Source organism: Athene noctua, chromosome 1 (genome assembly GCF_965140245.1).
Source record: "Athene noctua chromosome 1, bAthNoc1.hap1.1, whole genome shotgun sequence".
NCBI lineage: Eukaryota > Metazoa > Chordata > Aves > Strigiformes > Strigidae > Athene > Athene noctua.
Genome location: NC_134037.1, coordinates 136,587,829 through 136,613,716, shown reverse-complemented (window position 1 = coordinate 136,613,716; position 25,888 = coordinate 136,587,829). Strand labels below are relative to the sequence as shown.

General features: G+C 45.7%; 1 protein-coding gene across 3 annotated transcripts in view; it reads right to left on the bottom strand.

Moving 5' to 3' along the window:
- Window positions 1–25,888, bottom strand: part of LSAMP (limbic system associated membrane protein) — a 1,021,870-nt gene that overhangs the window by 103,203 nt on the left and 892,779 nt on the right. For all 3 annotated transcript variants that reach the window (XM_074897459.1, XM_074897458.1, XM_074897460.1), the window contains one exon: window positions 15,893–16,018. In XM_074897459.1, coding sequence (XP_074753560.1) covers window positions 15,893–16,018 — 126 coding nt within the window. The remainder of the gene's footprint in view (window positions 1–15,892; window positions 16,019–25,888) is intronic.

Here is a 25,888-nt window from a genome sequence, read left to right as displayed (position 1 = left end):
GAAAACAACTTTGATTATATAATTGATTTTCCCCACCCTGCTTTTTGTCATCAAAGTCATCCTTGTCTAAAGCAACTGACTGAAATGCAGTTGGGGCATAGAGAACCTATTATAAGATGAGAAATTGTTCGGAAAAGGTTTCACATGTGAAACCCAGCTCAGTTTTTGACTTATTCTCTCCTCCAAGTTCTGTAATACATACTTTCCAAAAAAATTTTGCCCTGAACACAAATTGAGAACTTTGAGGCATTTGAGCTATTTTTTTTTTTTTTTTTTCTGCAAGGAAGTGTTTTGAGTGACCAAGCTGAATCCTTGAGTGATCTGGGTACCGATACACACACTCATAGTGTCAAGTCCACAAATAAGGGCAACCCCAACCCTATTATTTTTTAGCATAAGCTAGGCCAATAATATGGGAAGTCTTAGACAAATTGATTCATCATTTTGGTAGAATTTTAAATGTAGACATTTTTTTAAATGTCTACAAGCTAGTATGTGGGCAAGGAATTTCATCGTGGTCACAGTGTTTTCTGGAAGAGAGCTGCAATAATGAAATACTTCTGCATCCCTATAACCAGAAATCGTGAAAAACATTCGCCCTTACAGAGAAGAATCTTTTCCAGTGCAGCTGGGGATTTAAGCCAACAACTATGTGCAAATTACAAGAAGCCATGAGAAAAGTTAGAAAAACATCTAAGGAATGAAATCAATCCATTTTCACAAGCTGTCCTCCGTTCAACACCTCAAGAGTGGTCTGAAACTTTTGAGGATGATTCCAAGATTCTAACTCGGTTTAAATTAACACAAGTAGTTTTTCAAGGAGACCAAGTTTGGCTGAGTAGTCTAGATCTGGAGGTGGTAGTTGCCAAGAGGTGTGTTACAACTTTATCTCTGTGAAGAGTGCAGTCTCTTCAAAAGGCGGAGATACTTGGCTTTCCATTTAGGACACAGCACATTTTATTTTGACTACACATGAGTACTGGGGAAAAGACAATTTTATATGGCAAGTCAGCTGACTAGATGGCTCACACGCTCATACATATGCAGATGGCACTGCTTGTCTTCTGGGATATGAATAATGTCATAAATGACACACATACACGGAGTATTGTCTTAAAAGTGACTAATGCCTTAAATGACATACTCTGGTATACCAATCAATGTCTGATCATTTTCTAAATGCATTTGATTTACAAACAAATCAAGTTCCTAAAAGATACTCAACATCAGCTGTTACACGAGGAAGAAAGGAGAACGGAGACAGACAGATGAGTGACATGAATGGTCAGTGGAGTTTGAGGTAGGACCTGCTGGTACATAACATAGCAGATGCAGGAATAAGGGCACATAAATACCAGCATATCCTTTGTGACCACTTAGTTTCGACAAGAGAAACAAGGACTTGGGCTTAGTGACTCAGCTAGCTCTCACCTAGAGAGAAGTGCAGCAACCCAAGGAAAGCAGAGGGCCCCCGGAGGCTGTACATAACTCAGTGCCACTATTACTCTTTCTGAGGAGGTTATAAAACTCTTTGAGGGCTGGAGTGGTACCAAAGAGGAAGAGAACTAAAAAGAGAGTAAAATGAATAAATAAATAATCTATTCGTACTGAAGGTCTGTGCAAACAGGGAACATTAGAGCTTTAGGAAGTCTGGGTTGACTGAGCTGTGCCAGAGCACCACCATGCATATTCTGCTCTGTGCCAGGTGCTATTCGAGCCTTTTTATGAGAGAACTACATTTGAAGGGTGCTCCAAAGCAGCACTGGGGGACACTGACTCAGGTGGAAGGCAGGACCAGGAAAGCAGGAAGGGTGCAAAGCACTGATCTCATCCTCAGAGCTGCCCAACAACAGGAAAGTGAGGTGCTATCAAGGCAAAGGGCCTCCCATTTTTCACCAGTAGGACGTCACAACCCTTAGGGAAACTCAAAGATGCACAAAAGCTCTGCAAATCTTTATTCAACCCCCTCGCCTACCTGCAGAGAGTTTCATGGATACTCTGGGCCCCCTTGCCCTCTCATACACAGAGACCAGAAGTCAGTGACAGAAGACCTGACACTTCATTTTGGTCACGAACCTTTGTTAAACTGCCTCCTAGAAAGCCCCTTTCCGTGGCATGGAGAACAACCCTCTGGATCAGCTGAGGGTTTTCTAGGAGGAGAAAACCATACTCGTGTCAACGCCTGCAGCACTGCCTGAGCTTGACACTTTGAGGACATAAATCCTTCCCCCCTGGATCAGGCAACAGTGCCTGATGTGCCAGGGGGAGTGAGGAAAGTTGTGCACTGGACCTCCCCTTAGCAAACAGGAGGGAAAGCCAGGCAGAGCTGGGCTTGCTTGGCACTAGTAGTCCCTCAAGGCCTCCCACGGCAGCTTCCTGCTGGAAACCCCTCAATTCTTAATTCTGATTCCCCAGCCTGCTAAATATGCCAATGTGTTACTGCTCTAGCACTCATGGATTTGCTGGAGATGCCCCTGCCCAGCATAACCTTCCTTGACCACTCAAGCTGCTGTACCTGCTCTGCTGTGTCTTCAGTGGAGCTGGCTGTGCTCTCCTTCTTGACAGGACCCAATGTGTTCACACCTAATTGTTCACAGAAGCACAGAATCATGTCAGTTGGAAAAGACCTTGAAGCTCCTCCAGTCCAACCATGAACCTCACACTGACCGTTCCCAACTCCACCAGATCCCTCAGCGCTGGGTCAACCCGACTCTTCAACCCCTCCAGGGATGGAGACTCCCCCCCTGCCCTGGGCAGCCCATTCCAACGCACAACGCCTTCTGCAAAGAAATACTTCCTAAGAGCCAGCCTATTGGTCCACGCAATATATGGATTAGATGTATCCTGTGGCACATTACCAGAAAAGACGACTCCCCTCTGAGTACAAGATCAAGTGAGGGATAGCAGGGAGTCTAACCCTCCCTGAGAAGGGAGAAACTCAGTCTTTGTGGAGAGGGGTACTTGGGACATTCAGTCTGTAGCTCACATGTCAGCCTAGAGACTGGAGAAACACCTTCACTTCCAAACACATTCATGATTCCCAGACTGTCAGGAGAAAACCAGACAAGGGGCAACCCTTGGCTGCTTTTAAAACATTTCTACACTGATTCCTCCTTGAGATACAAAGCAGTGAGTGAGATGAAATCTCCTCTTACTCAAGCCTTATTTTTCATAATTATGCATCTTTAGTGTTTCATAACGACCAATTTAATCACTTTTGCCGTTTAGAGGGCTATAACAGCCAATCATGGTAATGGGCTTGGTATTTGGTAGGAACCATTTAACGCCCAAGAGCCCTTGTTCTGAGCCACTTGATGCCACTTAAGTTTGACAGACAGACTCTCATTAGCACAAGTTGCAAAACCTCTCAGATGAAGCTCATTTCTTTTAAACAAACTCTGCTCAGTGATCCCCAAAGTCTCTGAGTGAGGAAATTTTTAGCTCACTTCAGATCCATGCAGGTCCATGGTGGAAATTAATCAGCATATTTCGTTGTGCTGGGGGCTTTCTATGAAATTCTCTGCCTTTCCTCCTCGCAGTTGTTCTCTCATAGCTTGCACATCAGCTCTGTTCCCACATGGCCAGCCGGTGCCTGTCTCCTGGAGGACCAACTGGGGTTATGTGACCTTTCATTTTCACACATAACCCTCTTGATGAGCTTCTGCTCGACACTGACCAGCCACCACCTGCCTCTAAGGGACAGCTCTCACAAGGCAATTGTTTCTTGCTGGGGACAATGGATTACACATTTGGAAACCTTTAAAAATATCTACAGCTCTCTGGCTGCTGCTAAAACTGCTGCCCTTGCCTTTGCCGTTCCTGCTACCCCATCTGTCCTTTGGATCCACAATGCAAAAAATAAAGCTCAGGGCATCTGAACTGCTTTACATGCTCCAAAATCACACATGCAAGTCTGCACCACAGCTCACACAACGCCCAACAGATTTGACAACACGCATAGAACAACAATGTTGAATATTTGCTTCCAAAGCAATCAAAGCAGGCCTCCTTACGTAGCTGCAAGGACCAGCAGTGGGATAGCAGGGGGTGCTGAAGGTTGTGTTTGCCAGATATATGACACATCTAAGAGTACTGAAGTAAGGGTCTGCAGGAAGGACAGAGGGTTTTTACTCAAGCACTTACACAGCAGGAGGGATGGCTTCTCCTCAAAGGACTTTGTATTCAATGGGCAGGCTAATGACTCAGCATTACCATCAGGGAAGGATGTCACATCTATGATGTGTGCTTTAAACCCATTGAATCTGTACACTTTGCAATGTTCCCCAAGAACAGATTTTCCCTCTACATCTTCCTCTTTCCCATTATATCACAAGCGTTGTACATGCAATGAGACTGAAAGCTGTAAATATAGGAGTCCTAAAAGGAAAATGTGTTGATATGTGAACAGTTATCTCCTGGGTGACAGAAGAAAGGCATATTTTGCAACACAGTCTGATGGAACAGAGTAACATCTTACCCTGTGATCAGTCTGAATGCTCACAGAATCACAGAATCAACTGGGTTGGAAAAGACCTTGAAGCTCCTCCAGTCCAACCGTTAACCTAGCACTGACAGTTCCCAATTCCACCAGATCCCTCAGGGCTGGGTCAACCCGACTCTTCAACCCCTCCAGGGATGGGGACCCCACCACCTCCCTGGGCAGCCCATTCCAGCGCCCAAAAACCCCTCCTGCAAAGAAATACTTCCTGACATCTAGTCTAAACCTTCCCTGGGGCAGCTTGAGGCCATTCCCTCTTGTCCTGGCGCTGGTTCCTTGGCTCAAGAGTCTCATCCCCCCTCTCTGCACCCTCCTTTCAGGGAGCTGTAGAGGGCGATGAGGTCTCCCCTCAGCCGCTCCCCGTACAACCTGTGCTCCAGACCCTGCACCAGCTCCGTTGCCGTTCTCTGGACACGCTCGAGTCATTCAATGGCCTTTTTGGGGTGAGGGGCCCAAAACTGAACCCAGGAATCGAGGTACGGCCTCACCAGTGCCGAGCACAGGGGTCAGATCCCTTCCCTGTCCCTGCTGGCCACGCTATTGCTGACACAAGCCAGGATGTCACTGGCCTTCTTGGCCACCTGGGCACACTGCTGGCTCAGTAAGGCCACTAGGTAAAGAACACCGTATGTTGAGCTAAAGGAGTCTAAATCAGTCCTTAGAAAGGAAAACCCCATATTCAACACTGCTTGCAGCTCATGTCAACATATTCCACGCCTACCGCTTTCTGACACATGAAATGGTGACTTGAGAGAATGGATGGTGGGTTGCCCTGTATCTAAACAGTCTAAATGGACCCTGTCTAAACGACTGTGTTTGGTTCAAGTACAACTAACGCAGTATTCCCAGCACCATAATTAAAATGGACTCTGTTTCATCTGGCACACACAGACTAAAACACAATATTACAAGACACTGTGTGCACCCGTCCAAAGCTGAAGAGAGCATTAACCAATGTTATGATGTATTACTTGAGAAATAGCCTGATGCCCCTTAATTAGAGGCTGCCTGCTAAGGTACACTCAGCAGGAGAAGAGTTAAGGTTGCATTTGTAACCTTAAATCTCACCTTACCTGGCTTGTGAGTGCTTAACTGTGCAACTTTAATGTGTTCTTATCAGAGCATTTTTATTGAGCCATTATTAACATCAGTTAGATACAATCTAGCATTTCCCGGATCCCCCTCCTCCCCAGCTGTTACCTGAGCCACACATAACATGAGATTCAAAGCAAGCATTTAACTCAACCTTTGCTATCATTCTCCAGACACCCAGTGCCACTAATTCCCTGGCAGCTTCCTCAAACAGGATATAGTTTTGGTTGCTATCTAGCATGCCCTCGGCCAGCCTGCAAATTGAAGGAAATCCTCTACTGATAATTAGTAAGTTCCCCTGACACTGGCTGCTCATTAATCTATTATTTTACTCCTCTAATTACTTTTGTCTGTTCGAATTAACAGCCTCCTTCCCTCATCTCACACAGGAGATGCTGCACGGCAAATGTGACTTCTCTTTGTCCCCAAGTCCCTTACAGCCTCTGCTCTAGGCATGGACTTGGAGACCCATCCTGGCATTTCCTGAGCCACAGGCTGGCCTCCCACATGGAGTGATTTGCCTCTCCATGTGCCTGTATTTCACCCAAGTTATAGTACATGCAGCTCCAGGCTTCTGAGCTGGGGCTTGCTGAAGGAACATCTAGGGAATGTGGGCTTCTCATCTCCACCTTTGTTGTTCCCTGGAAAGTTCCCAAGAGCTACAGGGGATCCTCCTCACAGCAGTCAAGTGGTTGTAGATCCCCCCGCAGGAGATGGGGGCACTTAAAATTTCACAGTGCAAGGACCATCTATCTATATATGCCCTGACTTCCTTTTACAATAGCAGCCTCTACCCAAAGACTAACAGTGCCACAAATTCACTTTAAGTCCCTTGGGCAGAAGGGAAGACAGAAGCAGGAACCAATCATTTATTTCCTTGGAACATGCCCAAGTACAGCAGAGATAAATGCAGTAGATACAAGCAAGCATGTCAGAGAGAGGCTGCAGTTGCAAAGTTTGGAGCCTGATCTGAGCTTCTGCAGTTAAAGGAACTTCTGAAATTTTGTCTCTTATCATGATTGTCACTAAAAACACTTATTTTCTCTCCCCTTCACGCAGCTGTAGTTTAGGCTGTACAGACAGGCTTCGGACAGCTGTACAGATCCATGCCCCACAGTCAAAGGATGGCAGGTACAAGACAAGTCAGGATACTGTCTTTCTTCTCCTCTGCTTTTATTTTTCATGCTTACTGCTATGTTTCACAATTCTACCATTAAGGAAATGCAGGGTTAGTGCAGAAGGCTGGCGAACATCAAAAAGCTGACCTGTGTAGCAAAATGTGTGCAGACACCAGTACGGGGAACATACAAATGAATGCATAGTAGAATGCTCACAAATAATGCGTACAGCAGTGTGCACCTGCATACTCACATGGCTTTTACAGATCTACAAGCTGCACAGCAGGTAAGGATGGTGGTAATGACATATGCTGACCATTACGGTACATGTACTAAGATGACCCTGCCAGCAGTTGTCCTCCAGGCACATGCAACAGGGCAGTGACCCACAGGCACCCTCACGAGGAGCCTCGGGACCCCCTGAGAGCCTGCATTGCTCCCCCCTCTGCCTACCCCAGACGGCAGCCAGCTCATCTCCCAGTGGTGTCATCCCTGAGACACAAGCCAGGACAAGGTGTGGGCTCGGTTTACCACCCAGTGAAGTGTGCCATGTCCTCTCCTCGCTCGATGACCCTTCCAATCTGCCACAGTCCGCAGTCAGTATGATGACAACTGAAATCTCTCACGATCAATGCCTTTCCCAGGCCATTATTACCTGCATTACACATTTTTTCTGCTTGTAGCTTGTGCTGATCCTTTGGCAGGATATGCTCATCTTTCAAATGGCTCAAGCCACCCCAAAGTGGGCGGGAACTTCAAAGGCTACATCAGACAGCAGCTCTTGTTTCCCTGGGTGGGCTTGCACTCACCATCCCCTCCCAGCTTCCCTGCTGCTGCCTGCTTTGCTCCCGTGCTGCAGGAACACTGTGCTGGGCACTCATTGCGAGTTTATAACAAAGGATGATTTGTTCAGCCAGTACATGAAAAAATACAGACTACATGAGAAGAGCCATATTTTTCAGGTGCTGTTCAGAAAGAAAAAGTAACTGAAGAAGAAATAAGAACCACACTTTTTGTTCATGCACCTCCTAAAAAAAATCCCTGAATCATGCTTTCAGTCTCTCATGTTTTTCTTCAGACAGGAAAGGAAAGAATGTTCTGAAGACACATTTCTGCAGTGCTCAGAAATGAAGTTGAGGAAGGAAAAAGAGAACAAATGTTCACAACACCAGGGCCTGTTGCAGACTGGTGTTACCAAAATAGCTCAGTGCCTTCAGCTGGGAGACTCCCACTTCCACTACAGCTCTATTCAGACCTGAGAGAAAAGCTCCATGGTGCAGGAGGCTGAGTGACAACTGACCGTGCTGTAATCATCACGGCAAGCAAGTTCAGGATGTCTTGCCCCCACAGCTGGCTTTTTCTTTGCCCTAGGTCTGTTCTGTACAGAAGATTCTTGCAAATAATCCTGCTTCTTCCTGAATCCCCCTGTTCTCTCTCTCTTATTTTTCAGCTATCACTAGAGCTGGGAGATGTAAGCCAAGTGGCTTCGTCAGTAGGATTGGCAGGGGTAAGAGACAGTCAAGATGATTGTGTGGGAAAAGCTAGCAGGGGTGAAGGATTTGGGGCTGTACAGGAAACTCCCTCCAGACATCACTGTCCTGGCAGGACCCGTGTGCTGCAGTAGATGCTGTCATCCACACTCACTGGGGTCTGTAGACGAAAGGAGACGGTAGCTCTGGCTCCATCACAGAATGTATCAGGCACTGAAGTCAGTGAAGCCATTGAGATCAGTTGAAGCCACATAACAGCATAATAACAAAAATGGTGAAGTCTCTCTCTTTAAATAAAAAAATGCAGGGAACAGCTATATGCTACTACCTTCACTTTCCCCTTTTATTAGTGTGTCTCTCTCCTACTGTGAAGAGAGAGTGAGAAATATGCTTGCCTAAAGTGAAAGTACTTCTAGATTACAGCTACAAGGGGCAAAACCATGAAGCTTCTCCATTTTCTTAAGGATACCTTTCTTAAGGATGTTTGAATTGAAAGTATTAAATTTAAAATGCTGTGATTTTTTTCTCTCTTTAATTCACATTCAACCTCTCTGCATCTTTACAAGCACATTCAAATTTTCAGATGCAAACTACAGCTATAAAAATGGAGCTGGCAGTAGGGAATATGACCTCCAGATGGCAGGGGAAATGGGACCCAGTCCTAAAATATCAGCCCTGGGAATCCAGAGAAGCTGTCACCAAATGAGTAGCTCCAAGCACAAGAGACCCAAAGCAGACCCGTGAGTTCAGATCACTAGAGGGAGACACGATGACACACACACCATCAGTGTCTTGCACTCAGTAACATTCTCTCCAGACAATTTTGTTCTGTGTAGGTGACTGCTTACAGATGGGATACAAGAGTGCTCGATGGCAGGTTTGGAGCACAAGGCAGGCTGGTAGGGAAGGAGGGCAAGACAGACAGCGTGTACCATGTGAGGCAGGGTAAGCAGTAGACTGCTCCTCTTTTTGTGCTAAGTGTGACAGAAAAGCTCCTTGATTTCAATGGGTTAGTGCTGGTGGGAATGATGATTTGGTAAGGTTCATTAAACTGCTGCTGAGATCCTACTTAGGGTAGTGTATGGCAATCCCTTTTCCTGTCATCATTAATTATGGAAGATTTTGAATTCTCATCTTCTGGGGTGCTCTCTTTTCACTCTCACCTCCAGCCTTCTGGGATCCTTCAAGACTGACTCACGGAAGGAGGGGAGAGAAAGAAGCCAGTCATTCCTGAATGTCCCTACTAAACAGAAATGTCCCCATTAAGAAGCACTAGCCTTGAGGGCAGAGGTAGTGACTGTACAGCACTGCACAGACAGCGAAGTTACAGCACGCAGTGAACTAGAAAAATGCTGCTCTTCTCTAGGTGGATGAACATTTTCATATGGACACAAACCAGGTCGGCCATGGAAAAGACACTAACACTATGGCCAACTAGAAGTGGTACCCTTCTGGGAGAAGGAAAAATGGAGGCGAATCTACCAGACTCGAACTTGCTGTAAAGAGCAGCATTTCTGTGTGGCAAGAAGGCCACTAAGATGGTACATAACTGCCACATCTTGCCAGCAACAGCACAGAAAATCTTGTCAGAGGTAAAGCAGCCAAGCGCTGACCAGAAGACTCCAGATGTTCCCCTTCAACCACTGCTGAAGGCAGCAGGGCAAAGTCCCTCCTTACAGCAACCTTATCTGCCTGTTCCCCGGAAATGCCAAAATACTTGTGAGGCCATGGCACAGGAGAGAGAAATCAAAGCTCTTAAGAAAATGAATCTTTCATGCATCAACAGTGTTTGTACTGAAACAGCATCAGTACAGACCACAGCAACCGAATGGGGCAGTATTACAAAGGAGGGATCTCTCTGCAGTGATTGTATCTCTGGGCACAGAAGGAAGAAATCAAAGCCCTCCAGTGTGTTGGGAAGAGAGCATGTTCAGGACATAAGTTTATTATAGGTGAGGAAGGGGGCAGGGGGGGCTCCTGCCTGTGGGCCATGCACTAAGAGGCAGGGATTTCTAAAAAAGTAAAAAATGTGAAGCCAGTGGAAGTGAGAAGCAAATACAGGTTGAAACAACTTTGGATGCCTTCTGGAAAAAGCCCTGAAAAAGTGGAAACTTGGGCTTGTTTCCCAAGCTCTTTGTAAGCCACTATCCTTTTCTTTTTGTCTGCCTTGGATAAGATGAAGAATAGACCAAGAGAGAAAAAGATATTTCAGAAAGAGTCCTAAAACAAACAGGGAGTGTGTAAGAGGCAAAGTGAGAGGTCTCTTGTGGAAGACAAGACCACATTTTTGCCAAAGAGTGTTTTGAGGATGCAAGAAAAGAAAAAAAAAAGGAGGAAAAAGAGACCTGATTAAAAAGCAGTTGTCCCCCAACATCCTAAAATGCAGGGTCAACAAGTACCATGTAAATCTTAAATTTCCTGATCAGGCAAGATCAGTTAGATGGGGAGAAGGATAAGATGTGAGAAGAGCTGGCACAGTAACATAACAAAAAACCCCACCAAACCCAAACAAAAAACACCTCCCACCCACAAACAACACTCCTCCTTCTCTTCACAACTGTTTTACTGAGGTTTTAAGAGTTAAGCAGAGAGGTGGGCTAAATCCAGATGGTTTAGATAACCAGAAAATCCCCTTCTGATTCATCATTATCTAGTGCCTACATGGTTGACATGTGGCGACTCTGGCTGGGGGTTTTCTGTTTGTTATCTTCTTTGGGCATAAACTGGTTTCTCCTGTGAAATACTAGGTGCAGTAGCAAGGTTTTGGGCTTAGACAGCAATGAGGCAAATAAACACAGGACATGATGAGCAAAGTTGGAAGTGTGAACTATATGGTCATCTTAAATGTCATGCCTCCAGATAGTTCAGGGTTCAGCCCTATAAGGAGACCAGTGTGCACTGAAGGAAGATACATGAGTGAGCGGGGGTGTGAGATAATCTGTCTCTTTTGGTTTACGTCTCATCCTGATCTCTAGTAATTGAGCCCCAAAGCATGAAGTCTAACATCCTTTTCAATATTTTTATTGTGAACAACAAGAATATCCAGATTTGTTCATATTATCCTCAGGAACACACAAACCATTTGAGTCTTGCCAAGTTCTCGTCTTTAAATAACTTTCCATGGCAATGAGTTCTACAGCTGTTTATAAACATATTATATGTATACCATCTCAATTACACAGAGCATGCAGGCACTCTCCTCTAGCCTTTCTAAACTTCCCAGGCTATGCTAAATTCTCTAAGACTCAACAAGAATTTCTAGCACCCTCTAGGGAGAATCAGACTGGCGTATTTGACAAGCCTTCCCATCTCCTTTCATTTTATGCTGTGACATGAAGCTTAGGTGTTGCAATCAATACTTATCTGCTTTGCTCTAGACTGGTTTTTATGCTGTGATTACCACTGTAAAAACTAAGCTCCTTTTTGAGCCAAAGTGGGTATCTTTAGACTGTCAGGTGGAATTTGGGAGAATCCAGACTCTTCTCTATCAAACAGCCTTGCTGGGCTGAGGCTGGGGAAGTTGGATCAGGAATGAGATACCTGGCAGTTTTAATACAAGTTTCACACTGCTCTAGGAAGACTGAATTGTTTGCTTCCCAGCTGGTTATGCGCAACCAGTAAAAGCCTCAAGTGTTCGACCTTGAGCTGAGCTCCATGGGGATCAATATAGCTTTGTCTCCCTGCCACAGCCTCTCAGACTGCCATCACATGGGTACCAATCTCAAGGCACTTACATCTCCTTACATAACCAGCCATGGATGGGTAGGCTGCCTGTGGTAGCCCACACAGAACGTGTCAGTGTGATAAATGATACATGGCCCTGTGCTGGGACCTTCTCCAAGCTGTGGTGCAACTACTGGAAATTTGATTCAACTACATTCAGTAAGGACAAAAAAAAAAAAAAAATCTATACATTTGCAGGCCATAGATCATGTAGGTTATGAGTTAATATTAAGAAGAAAGCAACAGGATAACACCCACTCCTTGTACAAAGTCACAGAGGGGAGAATCTCAGTTTTGTCCCTTTCAAGAGATGAGAGACTATAGCATATCCCCTGGTGAAATATTTCTAATGCTGACAAGTGCTAACTCATGCAGTCTGTGCAGGAAATCATCAATACTCATCGCCACTCCAACTGAACAAATCACAGTTTCTTGAGAAATCCAGTTCAGAGGGCTGCTATGGTCTTTTCCCTGGTTGACCATCACCAACTGGGATGGCAAAACTCACAGGGCATGGCAGGCTTAATAAGCCCACAGCTGAGTCCTGAATCACAGGAAAGGGATCAGCCTACGAGCAGGTAGGTGCTGGCCTGTTGCTGAAAGCTGAGGGTCAGCACTCCCAGAAAAGAGCTCTGCTGGCTGGAGGAAAAGAGCTAATGAAGCTGTTTGTGCTCCCAGGCAATGCCTATTAAACTATCCACAACTAGTTAGACCAGGTTGCCAATGTCCTACAGCATAATAGCCTGTCAGATAAGGAAGAAAAGGGTCTGGCTGACTCTCTGCACCTGCTCTGTCAAAACCCAATCAGTCAATCATCTGAAGAGGAATGGAAGTGGAGAGTGAGGACTTGCATCGTTCCAAGGAATGTCATTCCTGCTTTCTTAAATTAAAGCTGATCTGTATTGTCTCTCACCATTGGAATTATTATTTTTCCCCTTACCTGCCTTCCTCCCAAGTGTCAGTGCTACAGTCAACAACCACAGCCACACTTTAGCTACCTCACAGGGTTATCATCAGGGCCTGGGGACATACAGTTGATGTGAGAAAAATGCCTAGGTTCAACTGCTCACTGAAGGACCAGCAAAGGAAGTGATACAGCATTTTATAAAGCAATTTATTTAACTTCCCAGATAGGCAGATGAGTGGGCTATGATTGCTCCTGAGGCCCAGCAGCATTTAAATAAACTATCACATGCATTCCTGCCTTTTTTGCATAAGTAACAACACCATTTTCCCTTTGCATTTGTATCTTCCACTTCCCAGCCAACAAGAAATAAATCATTTTTGTGGTCCTAACTCAGGTAATTAGTCAACAAACACTATTGACGAAGTCAATGAATGAAAGAAACAGCAGACAAATTCGCTAATGAACTCCTTGAGGAGAGTACACAAAGAAGAAGTAATTTGGCCCTCTCGCCCCCCAGTGCTGGTTTAATTTCACAACCTGTCCATTCAAAACCTCCTACACAAGCTCAATAATGCTCGTTCTTCCAGTTCTGCAGTCACGAGTTTAATCGCAAAAAAATCCAAGAGATATATTTTAGAAACCTTTACAATGATCTAAAATAGCTCTTTGATGCATAGCAGATGTCTTCAAAACTAGCAAAAATGGAGCCAAAATGACTTACAGTTCTGGAAAAGGGAGATTCCAAGATAAGACATGTTTCTAACTGCAGCAGCTCTGGAATAAATTTGGAATTTATATTAATTGTCAACCTCAAGGAAAACATTTAAAAGAAGCCCTTCTGTCCCCCATTTTGGGACAAGTGCCTTACTGGGCTCCATGACGTTCTAAGACCTGATGTCTGCCTGAAAGCAGTTCCTCTGTACCCGTAAAAGATAACAGATGGGTTGAGACAGGGAAAAAGAGAGATAATAACAAGCAGTGAGACATGGAGGTGACAGACTGGGGACTGCCTGCCCTTCATCCCTGGCTCTGGTTGGTTAAGAAGGGGGTGCTTGGCAGGCTTCAGTGTAGAGGATGGATTGGATGGATGGTCAGTGAGATGGTGCTGAGGGATGCTAACAAGGCAACACCTCTGCAACACACAGCATGGGAGAAAAAGTGTGAAGGGGAAGGAGCATGCTGGAAAGCTGAACAACAGACCCTGGTAAACTGACCCTGGAATCAAATGGGGATGGGATTCCCCAGTCCTGCTGATCACCAGAGGGGATAGTGAGAATGAAGATTTGCTCTGAGAAGCCTTTTTAAAAGGGAGAGAAGTCTGTGTCTGATACAAAGGAGTAGGTGGTACAACTGGAAAAAAACCACAAAGCACGAACAGGCAGCCAAAGTGATGAGTCAGGACAAGAATCTTCTTATTAGTGCTCTGAAAAACGCATCTCTTGTGTACCAGGTCTTAGTTTTCATGAAGATATAAACAACCATCCTTGTAATGCCCTTACCCTGGACAATGTTAGGCTGTGCTTACATTATACCTAGGGAGTGACTCCTACTTGAATACAAGAAAGAGTTAGATGGAGGACTGAAAGACTGATGCAGCAGTAAGATGGAAGATTTAATATGAAATAAATCTTAAGAGCAGAAATGCCAAAGCTAGAAGATTTTATATACATAATTAAAGGTGAAAAAAAATTGGTTCTATTGCCCTATATATGCAAATGGCACAGTCATACTTAATATTGAAAATAGCAGAAGAGGAAAGTCAGGTAGTGATGATGATACCACAGAGGAGTAGTGTTCCTCTCATCAGCTCTGCTCCTCCCACCTCTTCCTGGCAGTCTTTCCCTGTCTTCCTTCTTTTGGTATTGAAAGAAGTGGGCCAGAAATACAAACTGCATATCTGGCTTTCATATACATGGAAGCTCAGGAGGACTTTGGTTTGGCTGAAGGGATGAGGCAGGAAATCTGAGTAATCTCAATCTGAACCATAGACCTCAAATTCAGGGGCTTCTGGATGCAGCCCTTGGATGGAGCTCTGTTCCAATGTGTCATTCTACCTTTCTCCTCCAACCTTCTTCATGCAGTGGAAATCCCTTTTCCAGCTGCTGAATTGCAGTAGATAGCTCGACTGTCTGTAGCACACACAGAAAGCTTGTCCTCTTGTCTACCATAAATCTTCTTTAACCCTTTATATATATGGGAGTATCACGGAACACTATTCATATGGAGTATGAATATATCACACACATTTTAGATGAAAGGATATCTGACGGCAAAAGAAATCAGGTAAAGAGTTCTTCTCTCCTCAAAGGATATGACAGAGAGGAAGAGAAACCTACCTCTTGTTCCCATCCTACTGATAAATCTTTAGGGGGTGAAAGTTTTCTTGCAATCCAAGCTGCTAACTCCATGGAGTCTGACTACTGAAAGGATATTCTCCTTCCAAGCTTGCCACGCCCTTGAGTGTGGAAGGCACAGTTAGATAGCAGAACAAAGCTGGTGAGGAGTTCTTTATTCTGCCTCCACCCTGCTCTTCACTCATCTTGCAGATAAAATGCCTCCTTTACTCACCTCATAAGACATAGGAAGACTGTCTGCCAAAGTGGAGAGTAACATGAAATCATCTGTGCCACCATTTGCCTCTCCCTTTTAAGGCAAATCAGTGGGAAGCAAATTCCACGGTTTTCAGAAAGAACCTCTTTGTAATATCTAAACAGAAATCCTTTCCCCTCTCTCTGGCACCATCAGTGTTTTATCTCTACCACCATGCTCTGCACTACCAGCAGTAGAGACTGGGACAACTAGATGAAGATCAAAGCTAAACAGAATAACAGGTCCAATTCTGCAGAGCATCTACTGAAGTAAGTTCATTTGTTCCCTCAGATATCCTGGTTATCATGCCTAGGAAATCACACCGCAAAACAAGTTTGCAGAGCATTTAGTTTCTTGTCACTTTTTAAAATCTGCCCATATTGCTGTTGACATTTCCTACTGGTATTGGAAGAAAAGGAAACTATTGTATAGTTCACAAATGACCAGCACGGTTGAGTCCAGCTGAGCCTCTTACCTGTTGGGGTAAGGTGTCTCCAGGTGATGACAGGCTCAGGACGCCCATTTGCCATGCAAACCAAGGTCACGTTGCTGCCCTCATTCACGGTGATGTCCGAGGAGATATTGGAGATCTTTGGTGGAACTGTGAAAACAAAAAAAGTTGGACCTCATTACCCAGACTTCTGGAGGGCTGCCTGTCTGAATCATTAACCTACTTACCTATTAACCAGAGGCAGCCGCAGCCTCCTCTCACAGGCAGCACTCCTCATTACTACCTGGGTTTCTGAAATTATATCAGAATAATATATACTGCTGCTTCAAGGATCTGCAGGTAGAAATGCTCTTTGCTGCAACCACAACACTTTGTGTTTAGACAGGTTTGGGGGCCTTCATAAAATAACCTCTAAAAACTTTCCTGACTGCCCCAAGGCTGCACAGAAGGAGCTGGCAGGCTCCAAGAACCATCCCAGCTGGTTTTTACACTCCAAACAGTCCCAGATGCAGTTCTCCATCCTCCTGCAGGGTGCCAGGCCTCGAGGTACTGACTCAGAAGGTGTATTAGTTATTGCTACCTCCCATGGGCAGAGAGAACCCATGCTGCTAGTCAGAACCCTGCTCTGCTGCTCACGTAACCAAATGCTCACCAGGAACTGAACCGGAGAGCTGTTAAGCTCATGCTGTGACAAGGTGAGAAGCAGGGACATGCACCACGGCTGATGGGAATTTGCTGAGGGAAGGCACAACGATGACAGTGGGAAGGTTTCTGCAACATCTTTCAGGCAAGAGGGATCCTCCATGGACTGCCTGCAGTAGGTAGCTTCTGGCTGATTGCAGCTCACAAGGCACTGCACCAAAAGCATGGTAGGGACTTTAAAGACTCACAGCCATGGTTCAGGCATTCAGAATCCTTAAAGACCTTCCAGGCTAACTGAGTTTGTGTCACAGGACCAAAGTGACCATGCTGGGACCTGAACAGGTACCTCCAGGTGTGTGGAGCATGCCGTGTATCGGCCTCCAAGCAGACCAGGCTGTTGCAGTCTCTCCTCTCTCAAATACATATCTTGTTTCCACGCTTCACACCCCAGAGATAGTGGGGGAGTTTGACTAAAAAGGAATCTTCTGGGTTTGGTTTTTTTTTCTTTTTTTTTTTTAATATTTTCAGCTTCCATATTTGTGTGTAGCGAGGAATGAAACAACATCATTTTCTGCTTTGCTTACCACAGAGTAAACAGACAGCAGCCTCCCCTTCCCCCTCCTTGGCAAGACCGGCTGATGGTACTTTTGAGGCAAAGCTGCCTATGAGCTAGGTGGGGAGAAGGAAATGAAGCCTGAAGAGAGCAACTCACCACTTCCAGCTCTGTTGCTGGATTCACAGGAATATTGTTTACAACCCACAGCTCATTAGCCCCTCCCTGTAGGTCCCAAACTCATGGGCAATACTTCAGCATCTACGACTGTGGGACCCCTTTGGAGGAACAGAGGGCTCCCAAGTAAGAACAGAACCTGTCAAATAAAGTGAGGCAGACATTTCTTTGCTGACAGGCTCACTCACCTAGGCAAGGAGGGATTTAAGCTAGACATGTTGGGGAAGGGTTCCCATAATCTAAGGAGAAGTTAATAGCACAGAGGGCAGTGAGGAAGCAGTTGGGGGCCAACACAAGAAGGAAGTCTTTTGCACTCCCCTTGTGGAAGCAGGACTGCTGGGGGCCCATCTCAAATGCCTGTGCACCAGTATCACAGTGAAAAAACAGGAGGAAGTAGATGTTCAAGCAGGTTCACAGTGCTGTGAACCCATTGGGATGACAGAGCTGGGGTGGGACAGCTCTCAGGACTGGCAGTGCTTGCTGTGTGGGATGGATACAAGCTTTTTGGGAAAGACAGGCTGGAAAGGAGAAGAAATGAGATGTGCTCTCTGCAGAGGGGTGGCTGGAATGCCCCCAGCTCTGGGCAGTGAACTAGCTGGGAGCTCAGGTGTAAGGATCAGAGGATATCACAGCGTCACCCCTGTTGGCTGGTATCTGCTACCAACCATTTCCTTAAGAAGAGGCAGTGGAAAAAGACTGCTTTAGTCAGATAAAAGAAGCCTCACAACCACAGTCCTTGGTGAGGGAGATATTTGACATCAGCATTCTCCCACAACGTTTACTTTGCTTTGTTCTGTTGCCTCCTACCTCTTCCTACGTACACAGACACACTGCTGATGGCTCACGGTGAGTCACCAGTGTAAAAGGTAGCAGGACTTGTGTCAGCCACCCGGATATTTGCTGGAAGGGTGAAGGTGCTGCACTCAAGCAGTGCAGAGGATGTGAGGGTCCAAGGGGTTCAGCAGGAATTAGCAGTATGCCCCTGCAGCAAAGCCCAAGCATTCTGGGTTGTATTAGCAAGAGTGTAGCCCTGTAAGTGGAGTAATTGTATCCCTTTATATGGTGGGTTTTGACAGCATCTGAAGCACTACATCAGTTTTGGTCTCCCAGTACAACAAGACCATTGACATACTGGAGCAAGTCCACTGGAAGGCTCCCAAGATGGTCAGAGGGACATATCATGTGATATACAGGGAGAACCTAAGACAGCTGGGTCTGTTCATCCTGAAGAAGAGAAGACTGAGGGGAGATCTTGCTGCTGTGTACAAATAGCTAGTGGGAAGGTGCGGAGCAGAGGCAGGCTTACCTCAGAGATGCACAGTGAAAATCAGCAGACACGAGCTGCTACATGGGGAAAATACTGGTTCAAATTGAGGAAATAGCTTTTACTTCAGGGAGGTCAAAGACAGGAACAGGTTCTCCAGAGAGGTGGTGGAAACTCCATCCCTGGAAATATACAAAACTCGCCTGGATGAGGCCCTCAACAACCTGCTCTAACTTGGACCAGGATGGAAGGAGAAAGGACCTTGGAAGCTGGTTTGATGCTCAAGAGCTAGAATTGATGGCTGATCACCTCATGGTGAAGCAACCAAAGCAAGGCATGTTGGGGCAATGGCATCAGGGTCCCCTTTCCTGGAGAGAAGAAATTTCAGAGTAGGGACACCTCCCTAGCAGCAGAACAGTGCATAAAGCAAAGCATAGCAGAAAATCAACCCCTTCCTCCCAGAGCAAAATCCCCTGACAACCCAAGTCCTGCTACATGTTACACCGGTGACTCCCTGTGAGCCGTCGGCAGTGTGTCTGTGCATGTAGGAAGAGGTAGGAGGCAACAGAACAAAACAAAATAAACGCTGGAGAACGCTGATGTTGTCAAAGAATTTGATCCCACCATATTGAGAGGCACATGAGGGTTTCATGGACTATAGATCCATTTTGTGCTTCCTCCCCCTTTATTACACACACATACACTCATGTACCACACAGCAAATGCCTGGCAATACAAAACAACAGTCACACAGTGGTCCTGGAAAGTAAGCAAATACTTTTGCCAACCAATACCTTGAGACTGCATAAAGAACAGCTGAAAGGAAATACCCTAGATGGGAAATTAAATACCCTGCCTCCTCCAAGAGACGCTTGTGGCTTCGTGTTTCATGGCACACCGAAGCAGAGAGGCAGCTCACAGCATCACGCTGAGATCTGGCTCAGCACTGAGTCAGCAGGACTCAGAAGCACTTTCTCCTTCTCCTTTCTGTCCCACGGGGTGAGGGGAGTCCCTGTCTCACGGCTCAGGGCAGGCAGACCCATCGTTCCAGCCAGCAGAGCTGCAGGCAGGGAGAGCCCTGCAAGTCCTGGTGCAGAAATCCAAAATGCTACTCTTACCACAGGGAATAAAGCAACTCGGAGAGCCACTTCAGTCCTGTAGCAGCACAGCTACCAGTAGTACATACTGTGTTTCAGATTTGAGACCAACATGCACTGGAGAGGACAGAGTGGCTTAGTCTGGGAAAGAACAACGGAGGCTGCTATTTCTGCAAGAGTTATGTCCCAGATGCTCTGTCAGGGGACACAAGGACAGTGACTTTAGAGTGTCCTCAGCACAGCTTCTCCATGGTGTGCTGGAAAACATAGGTAAGCAGAACCCCGGAGTAAAAATAGTGGCTAGACTATATTTTGGGGATTTTATCTTAACCACAAGGGGTTAATATTTGCATCCAAAAAAAAGTAATACAACAAACCAAGGACTAAGCTCAAGCTAGACTAGCAGATGGAGCTGTAGGCCAGTCCGAGGTCCTAGCAGAACAGTACAATGCCAGCCAAAATGGTTGAGAACAGCAAAAGCCACTACAGGGCACCAGCAGCAGAGCTGCAGTTAGGACGTGTGTACCCTGCCACTTTCCAAAGCCGTCAAGTCATTTTAGTTCACAGAGGATCAAGTAAACTCAGCAAACACAAACAGATCTGACCATGCCGACTAAATGCCCAAGAGGAGGAACATGTGTCCATATGGTCGGATCTGGCTTGCCACTTTTTCAGATGAGTGAGAAAAGGGCATCCAAGGCTGAAATCCTGTTAGGAGTATAATGGCTGGTTCCTTTCAGCTGCCACCTTGGTCAGAGGGCAAGGAAAGGCTGAGAGGAGGGGGAATAGGGCAGGAAATAATTTCCCTGTGAATTTAAAATCTGGTTTGGCTTTACCTGCTTAGAATACAAAGCCAGCTAGCATTAAAAATGACTGGATCTTAGTGGACAGTAATTTCACTCAGATAAAAAGTCAGAGACTTTTAATTTTCAGGGTGTCAAGCCAGCATGTTAAAATGCCAAAACTGTCAGCACCAGGAACAGTTAGCATTGCCTCCTTGGCACTTGTCATTACTTTGCACACACCTTTTTAGGACAGTCTTAAAATGAGAAGCTTTGACCTTATAATTTTTTTTCCCCACGTGTGGGTTGTGTTATGTTTTCACAGTTCCTGGACTGCTGGAAGAAACTTTGCTGAGAATAAAACCTCCTGGGACCAGGATCTTCTGGATGTCACAGCCTCCTTTTGTCCAGCCATCTCTTGTTGACCCTCAACTGGAAAACTCTATTGCGTCCAGCTTCTCTGAACCATTAGCACAGGCAAAACGACAGCCTGCAGACCCACAGTAGGGGAAGCACTACAGCTAAACAGCACTTTCAGGCATTTTTGTATTCAGCCTAACAACTTGTCCCTCCAGGGGAGACCAAGCTGTTGCTGAACACTTCTGGCTTCAGGGACCTTTGGGAAAGCACTGCACTTTCTCTGAAAAAAATAAAATCACCAGATTTCTTCCTCCCTTTCAGTGTAAATTTAATATGGGATATCCATTACTCTGTGGTTAGGAAGCCCCTGAATGGGGTGGGGAGCAGAGACCGATGTGAAAGGAAGCAGTGTGGAAGCCCTGTGCTCTATCCCCAGAGGTAGCATGCCTTACCCATGCCAGGGACAGATTCTGGAGAGATGGAAATGAGCTCTGAGAAGAATGGCTTGAAACTCACGTATTTGTTTCTTCCACATTTCACATCTACAGGACAAGCCTGATGCCAGCTCAGTACCTCATCTTGCATGTCACTGAGAGTAAATAACAAACCCCGAAGTAACCAGTAGCCACTCTCCTTAAGAAGCTCCTAAGGCAGGAGTTGGACAAGAGCAGAGATGCTGTGGGGTGCCCTGGGCTGGGGGACCTGGGGGGGGGGGGGTGGGGTGTGCAGAGCAGGAGGGGTGCAAGGGCAGAACTGGTTCAGGAATTCAAGTCCCACGGAAGGTGCAGTGACAGAGTTAGGTAGGACAGGCTTGCGCAGAACTTGCTTGCACCAATCCTGTTCTAGTTAATTGCCATCAATCCTTCACTTTCATGACAACTGCAACTCACATTAATTTAAATAATAAGAAAGACTGAGACATGAAAAATAGAGCACACTCCCCCAGCGCAATCACTGTTGCTCTCAAGATGAAAGCAAGTGATTTGTTTCCACAAAACATTACGGTGTCTCAAAAACACCCGCTATAGCAGTTATTACAAACCAGGGGCTGCATACGAGAGGCAGCAAGGAAACTATAAACAAGAGAACATGCAAATATCTGCTGTTGTTATTCTTGCCATTTATGACCAAAACCCTTCAGAGCTCAAAACTCCTCATGAGATATTACCTGGGATCGTGGGGGCATGCTGGATCAGCATTATCATTCAAGGCTATGGAAGTGGGCAAGGAGTGATGCTACATCCCTAATCTCCTGGTAAATGAGTCAGCCTAATGGTTAAGAAATGCGAGTTCACATCCAGAAGGCCAGCTCCTGAGTACCTTTCCAGGAGTGCAATGGGGGATGGAACAAGAAAGCATCAAGGCCACTCTTGCAGGAGAGTATAACCAGCAATGCTTCTAGAGGTCTTTTCCTAATTCCTTAGTTTATATTGGAGCTGGCCACACCACAGCTCCCAAACAGTTCAAATCCCTGCCTTTTCACCAGAGCATCTAGACACAGCACAGGCACAAAATGGCAGGAATAGGAACCACTCCTTAGAAGAAGTGGTACCTATATGCAAGGGGTACTTAAGAGTCACGGGACAGCGGTTTCTGGCTCCTGCAGTGGTTGCACCCCACTTTCATGATGCTTCACACAAGATCACAGTGCAGGAGGAAGGTGGGTTTGTGAGACAAGTGCAGGAAGGATGGGACTAGGAACTCGAATTGGGTATGGCAAGATGAAAAACACGAGCAGAGGGACATGGAGATTTAGTTGGAAGACGGCTCTGAGCCCTGTAAACAGACTCACATGAAGTTCACAGTCAGATGGTCTGAATACTCCCTCTGGGCAAACAAAGCCTTGCATATGACCCTTAGATGCAGTCTTAAACTGTGGGGCAGCTACTCCCCAATGTGAAATTACAAGACTGCTTAACAGTCAGGTATTTTGTCAATAAGTCACAAAATACATTTTAAAAAATAAAGCTCTTATTCCCACTCTACAGACCTAAGATACAACAAAAGCTATTTAATCCCTCCAAGACAGAGAAGCAAACAGTACTGAAAATTCCTAAGAAAGCCCATAAGCTCCATTTAAGTGCTCTAACTGCTTGTCCCAAGAAGGGCACCTTGGCTGCAAGTGGAGAAAGTCACCACAGTCCCTTCCATATATCCTCATTAGTTAGTTGCTTCCTCCAGCCTATTTACTTTCCTCCCTATTGGTAAGTAGGACCCCCACCTGTTGAAGAAAATTAAGACTCCCACCCACTAATCCAGAGGAACCCCTGGCTTTCAGGATAAAAAGAAAACATCAGGACTTTTCTCCAAAGTCAAAAGAAGTTTGCAGCCACTAAAGCCCTCCACAGGTGCCTATCAATTAGCCTCAAGAGTTCTCATTTCCTTGTCCCCAGTTCCCAATTAACAGCACTTTGCAACAAACACAAAGAAGCTAACAAGCCCAAGGCAGAGGTAGGGGGGACGCTGACCATCATATGGCCCTTGAACACTTTAGAGCTGCCACCTTGCTCACCATAATTAGGGGTCCTTTCCTGGGGCAATTAATTGACAGTAAATTGGCCTCATTAGTCATTGTTTAGTTAAAGTGTTTAGAGGGGAGAGAGGGCCCAAAGAAGGGGCTGAGCTGCTAAACACAACTAAATGGTTTAATTTCCCTCTTATGTGTGCAGCAGGCTAATCACAGCTCTTTACAGCCCTAACAAGAAACAGCTTGTTGCTGCTTAGGTCTGCAAAGGGAGCAAGCGGAGGGCTGGAAAGTAAAATCCAGACACCCTTTGGGATGCTGCATGCTAATGTTTCTGAAGCACTTGGCAGACAAAATGCTACATGAGACCCAAGATGTGTTTTTTACGGTCTGATTCATGCTGCTGCCTCAACCAGAGGGAGATGGAGCTGTTACCAGGGTGGGAGGGCAGAGTAAAGTTGTTGAACTTCATTAAAGAGAGCAGGCTCTGAAACATCCTTCTGACCTGCTGCTCTCTTAGGCTTGTTTCAACCTGCCAGTGCTTCTCTCAGCATTAAAGCTTCTGGTGAAGTAGAGGCAAACATTGGATATTTGGTTTTGATTTTAATCCCCTGGGAACTAAAAACCTCTCAAAATACGCTACAGTGTTTTTACAAGGTGTCCAAATTGCTTCTTTCTATTGTCTGAAAGGGGGTGCTTTGCCATGTCCATTCTTGGAGGCCTTTAGGGAAGGGTCTATCCCAGCCAGAGCATGAAAACCACTGAAGAGATCTGCAGTTCCCAACCCAGATGTGTCCCCACACCTCTCTGCCCCAATGTGTCAGATCTCCATCCCAGCATCACTGCTGATGCCAAGAGAGGCCAGGCTGAAGAAGCCACAGGGGCTGTTAGCTGAGGCCTGGCATCTTGGTGAGCTTCCTCCATCGTCCAGCTGCGCCTCACCCACTGAGATGCCACGCAGTAAATTATTTATATCCAAGATGGGAACTGTGTGTATTGCACTGGCTGGGAGCAGAAGAGCAGACAGAATGATGTAAATCAAAGCCATGTGGAAAGCCCTCCCAGTATGCCGAGCTGGGTAGCGTGTCAGAGCTCACTGCACTGGAGACTAAGAGCTGACAATCCAAACCTTTTTGTCCAAAGGAAGGCTCTGCCTCATCCAATATACAGTTAAGTGTCTGGACTATTTTTCCACATAAAATTGCATGGGCAACACTTCCAGTATGATGTTTGTTAGCAGAGAGCAGCATGGAGTATAAACTTGTTTGACTGCCCCATCCATATGCCATTGGAAAAGTCAACATCGAACTGGGCTCTGTTGGTTATACTCATTCACACTGATTTTAGTTTTTTTTAAACTTGTCTCCGTGAAATTTTCAGGAGAGAAAATATTTCACTTTCTGACTGAGAAACAGAGAGAAAAGAATATCTTAAGTCTCAAGCCAACCTTGTTTTTCAGTGCACTAACGTAACATTGTGGGATAGGGATAAAATCAGTCTCACTCCTGCTCCTAGCCCGACACCTCAGCTTTAAATCCAGACACCAGCCTTTCACCCTAAAGCAGTTCTAGCTCCAAGCCTGAGCCCCAGACTTGGCTCAATGCTGATAGCATTTCACCCACACCTGGCTTTCTGGTGTCCCCTCCCACCAAGCACAAGGTCACAAAGCTGTGTTTGCTGATCTGATGCAGCCCAGGAGAGAAGGTTCTCAGTTGCATGCTTAGCATGAAAATGCAAGCACAAAGCACAAGCCAGGCATGCCTGATATGCCCTTATCACCAGATTTGGACCTCTGGATATGAAGTACTGGTTCTTTGCTACAAAACTTCTTTTTCCTTTCTATTAACATATCAAATTTATGCTTGGACTGCAGTGATCCATTTATCTGCAGTTCATCCCTTTAAAGGACAGCTCTGTGTATTTGCCATTTGTGTTGCTCCAGCTCTTTCTGCTTGTAAAACTGACTGCAAGCCTTTTTGGCTATCCCTCCTAGAGAGGCCTGCTGTGAAAACACAACTTTCTTCCCAGGACATGTGTAAACAACAACAGAAGTGTTTGCCACTCTAATCTCCAGGGATTAACCCCTGGAATGCCGCCTAATCCCAAACACTTGAAGGACTATGGATGTACACAGCTTTCCGTCTTTGTTTCAAGTGTGTTTATTTATTCCCTTAGACCATCTTTAAAATCTGGGAAGTATTTACTTGTGGGACTGAAACAACACAAAATCTTTTCTCCCGCAGTTATAATCAGCTATCGTGGAAGAGAAATTCTGTGAGAAAAGTTGTCCTTAGCATCCAGACCCTCCAAAGACATCTCTGGGAATTTTGTTACGAAAGACTTTTTCAGAGAAACATTAAGCATGTTGGATGTACATGGTATGCAGCTGAGTCCTACCACGCAGCCTTCCTAGAGCTTTATTCAGAGCTCCTCCTTCAATGTTAATGGCCTTTGGACAAATTCTTATAGAGCAAGAATGGGTGATGGCTTCAAGGAAGTGTTGCAGAAGAACAGGGACATTTTATTAGCTGGTTGAGAGAAAAAACGAAGAGTATGGGTTTTTAACTGAGTCCCAGCAGTCCTTGGCTCCTGTTAACTCCTTCTCTGGGAAGGAGACTAGGCAGCACAGGCAAGGTATGACAAGAAAGCACAGAGAAAAGCTTATGTCATTCCGGGGCAGG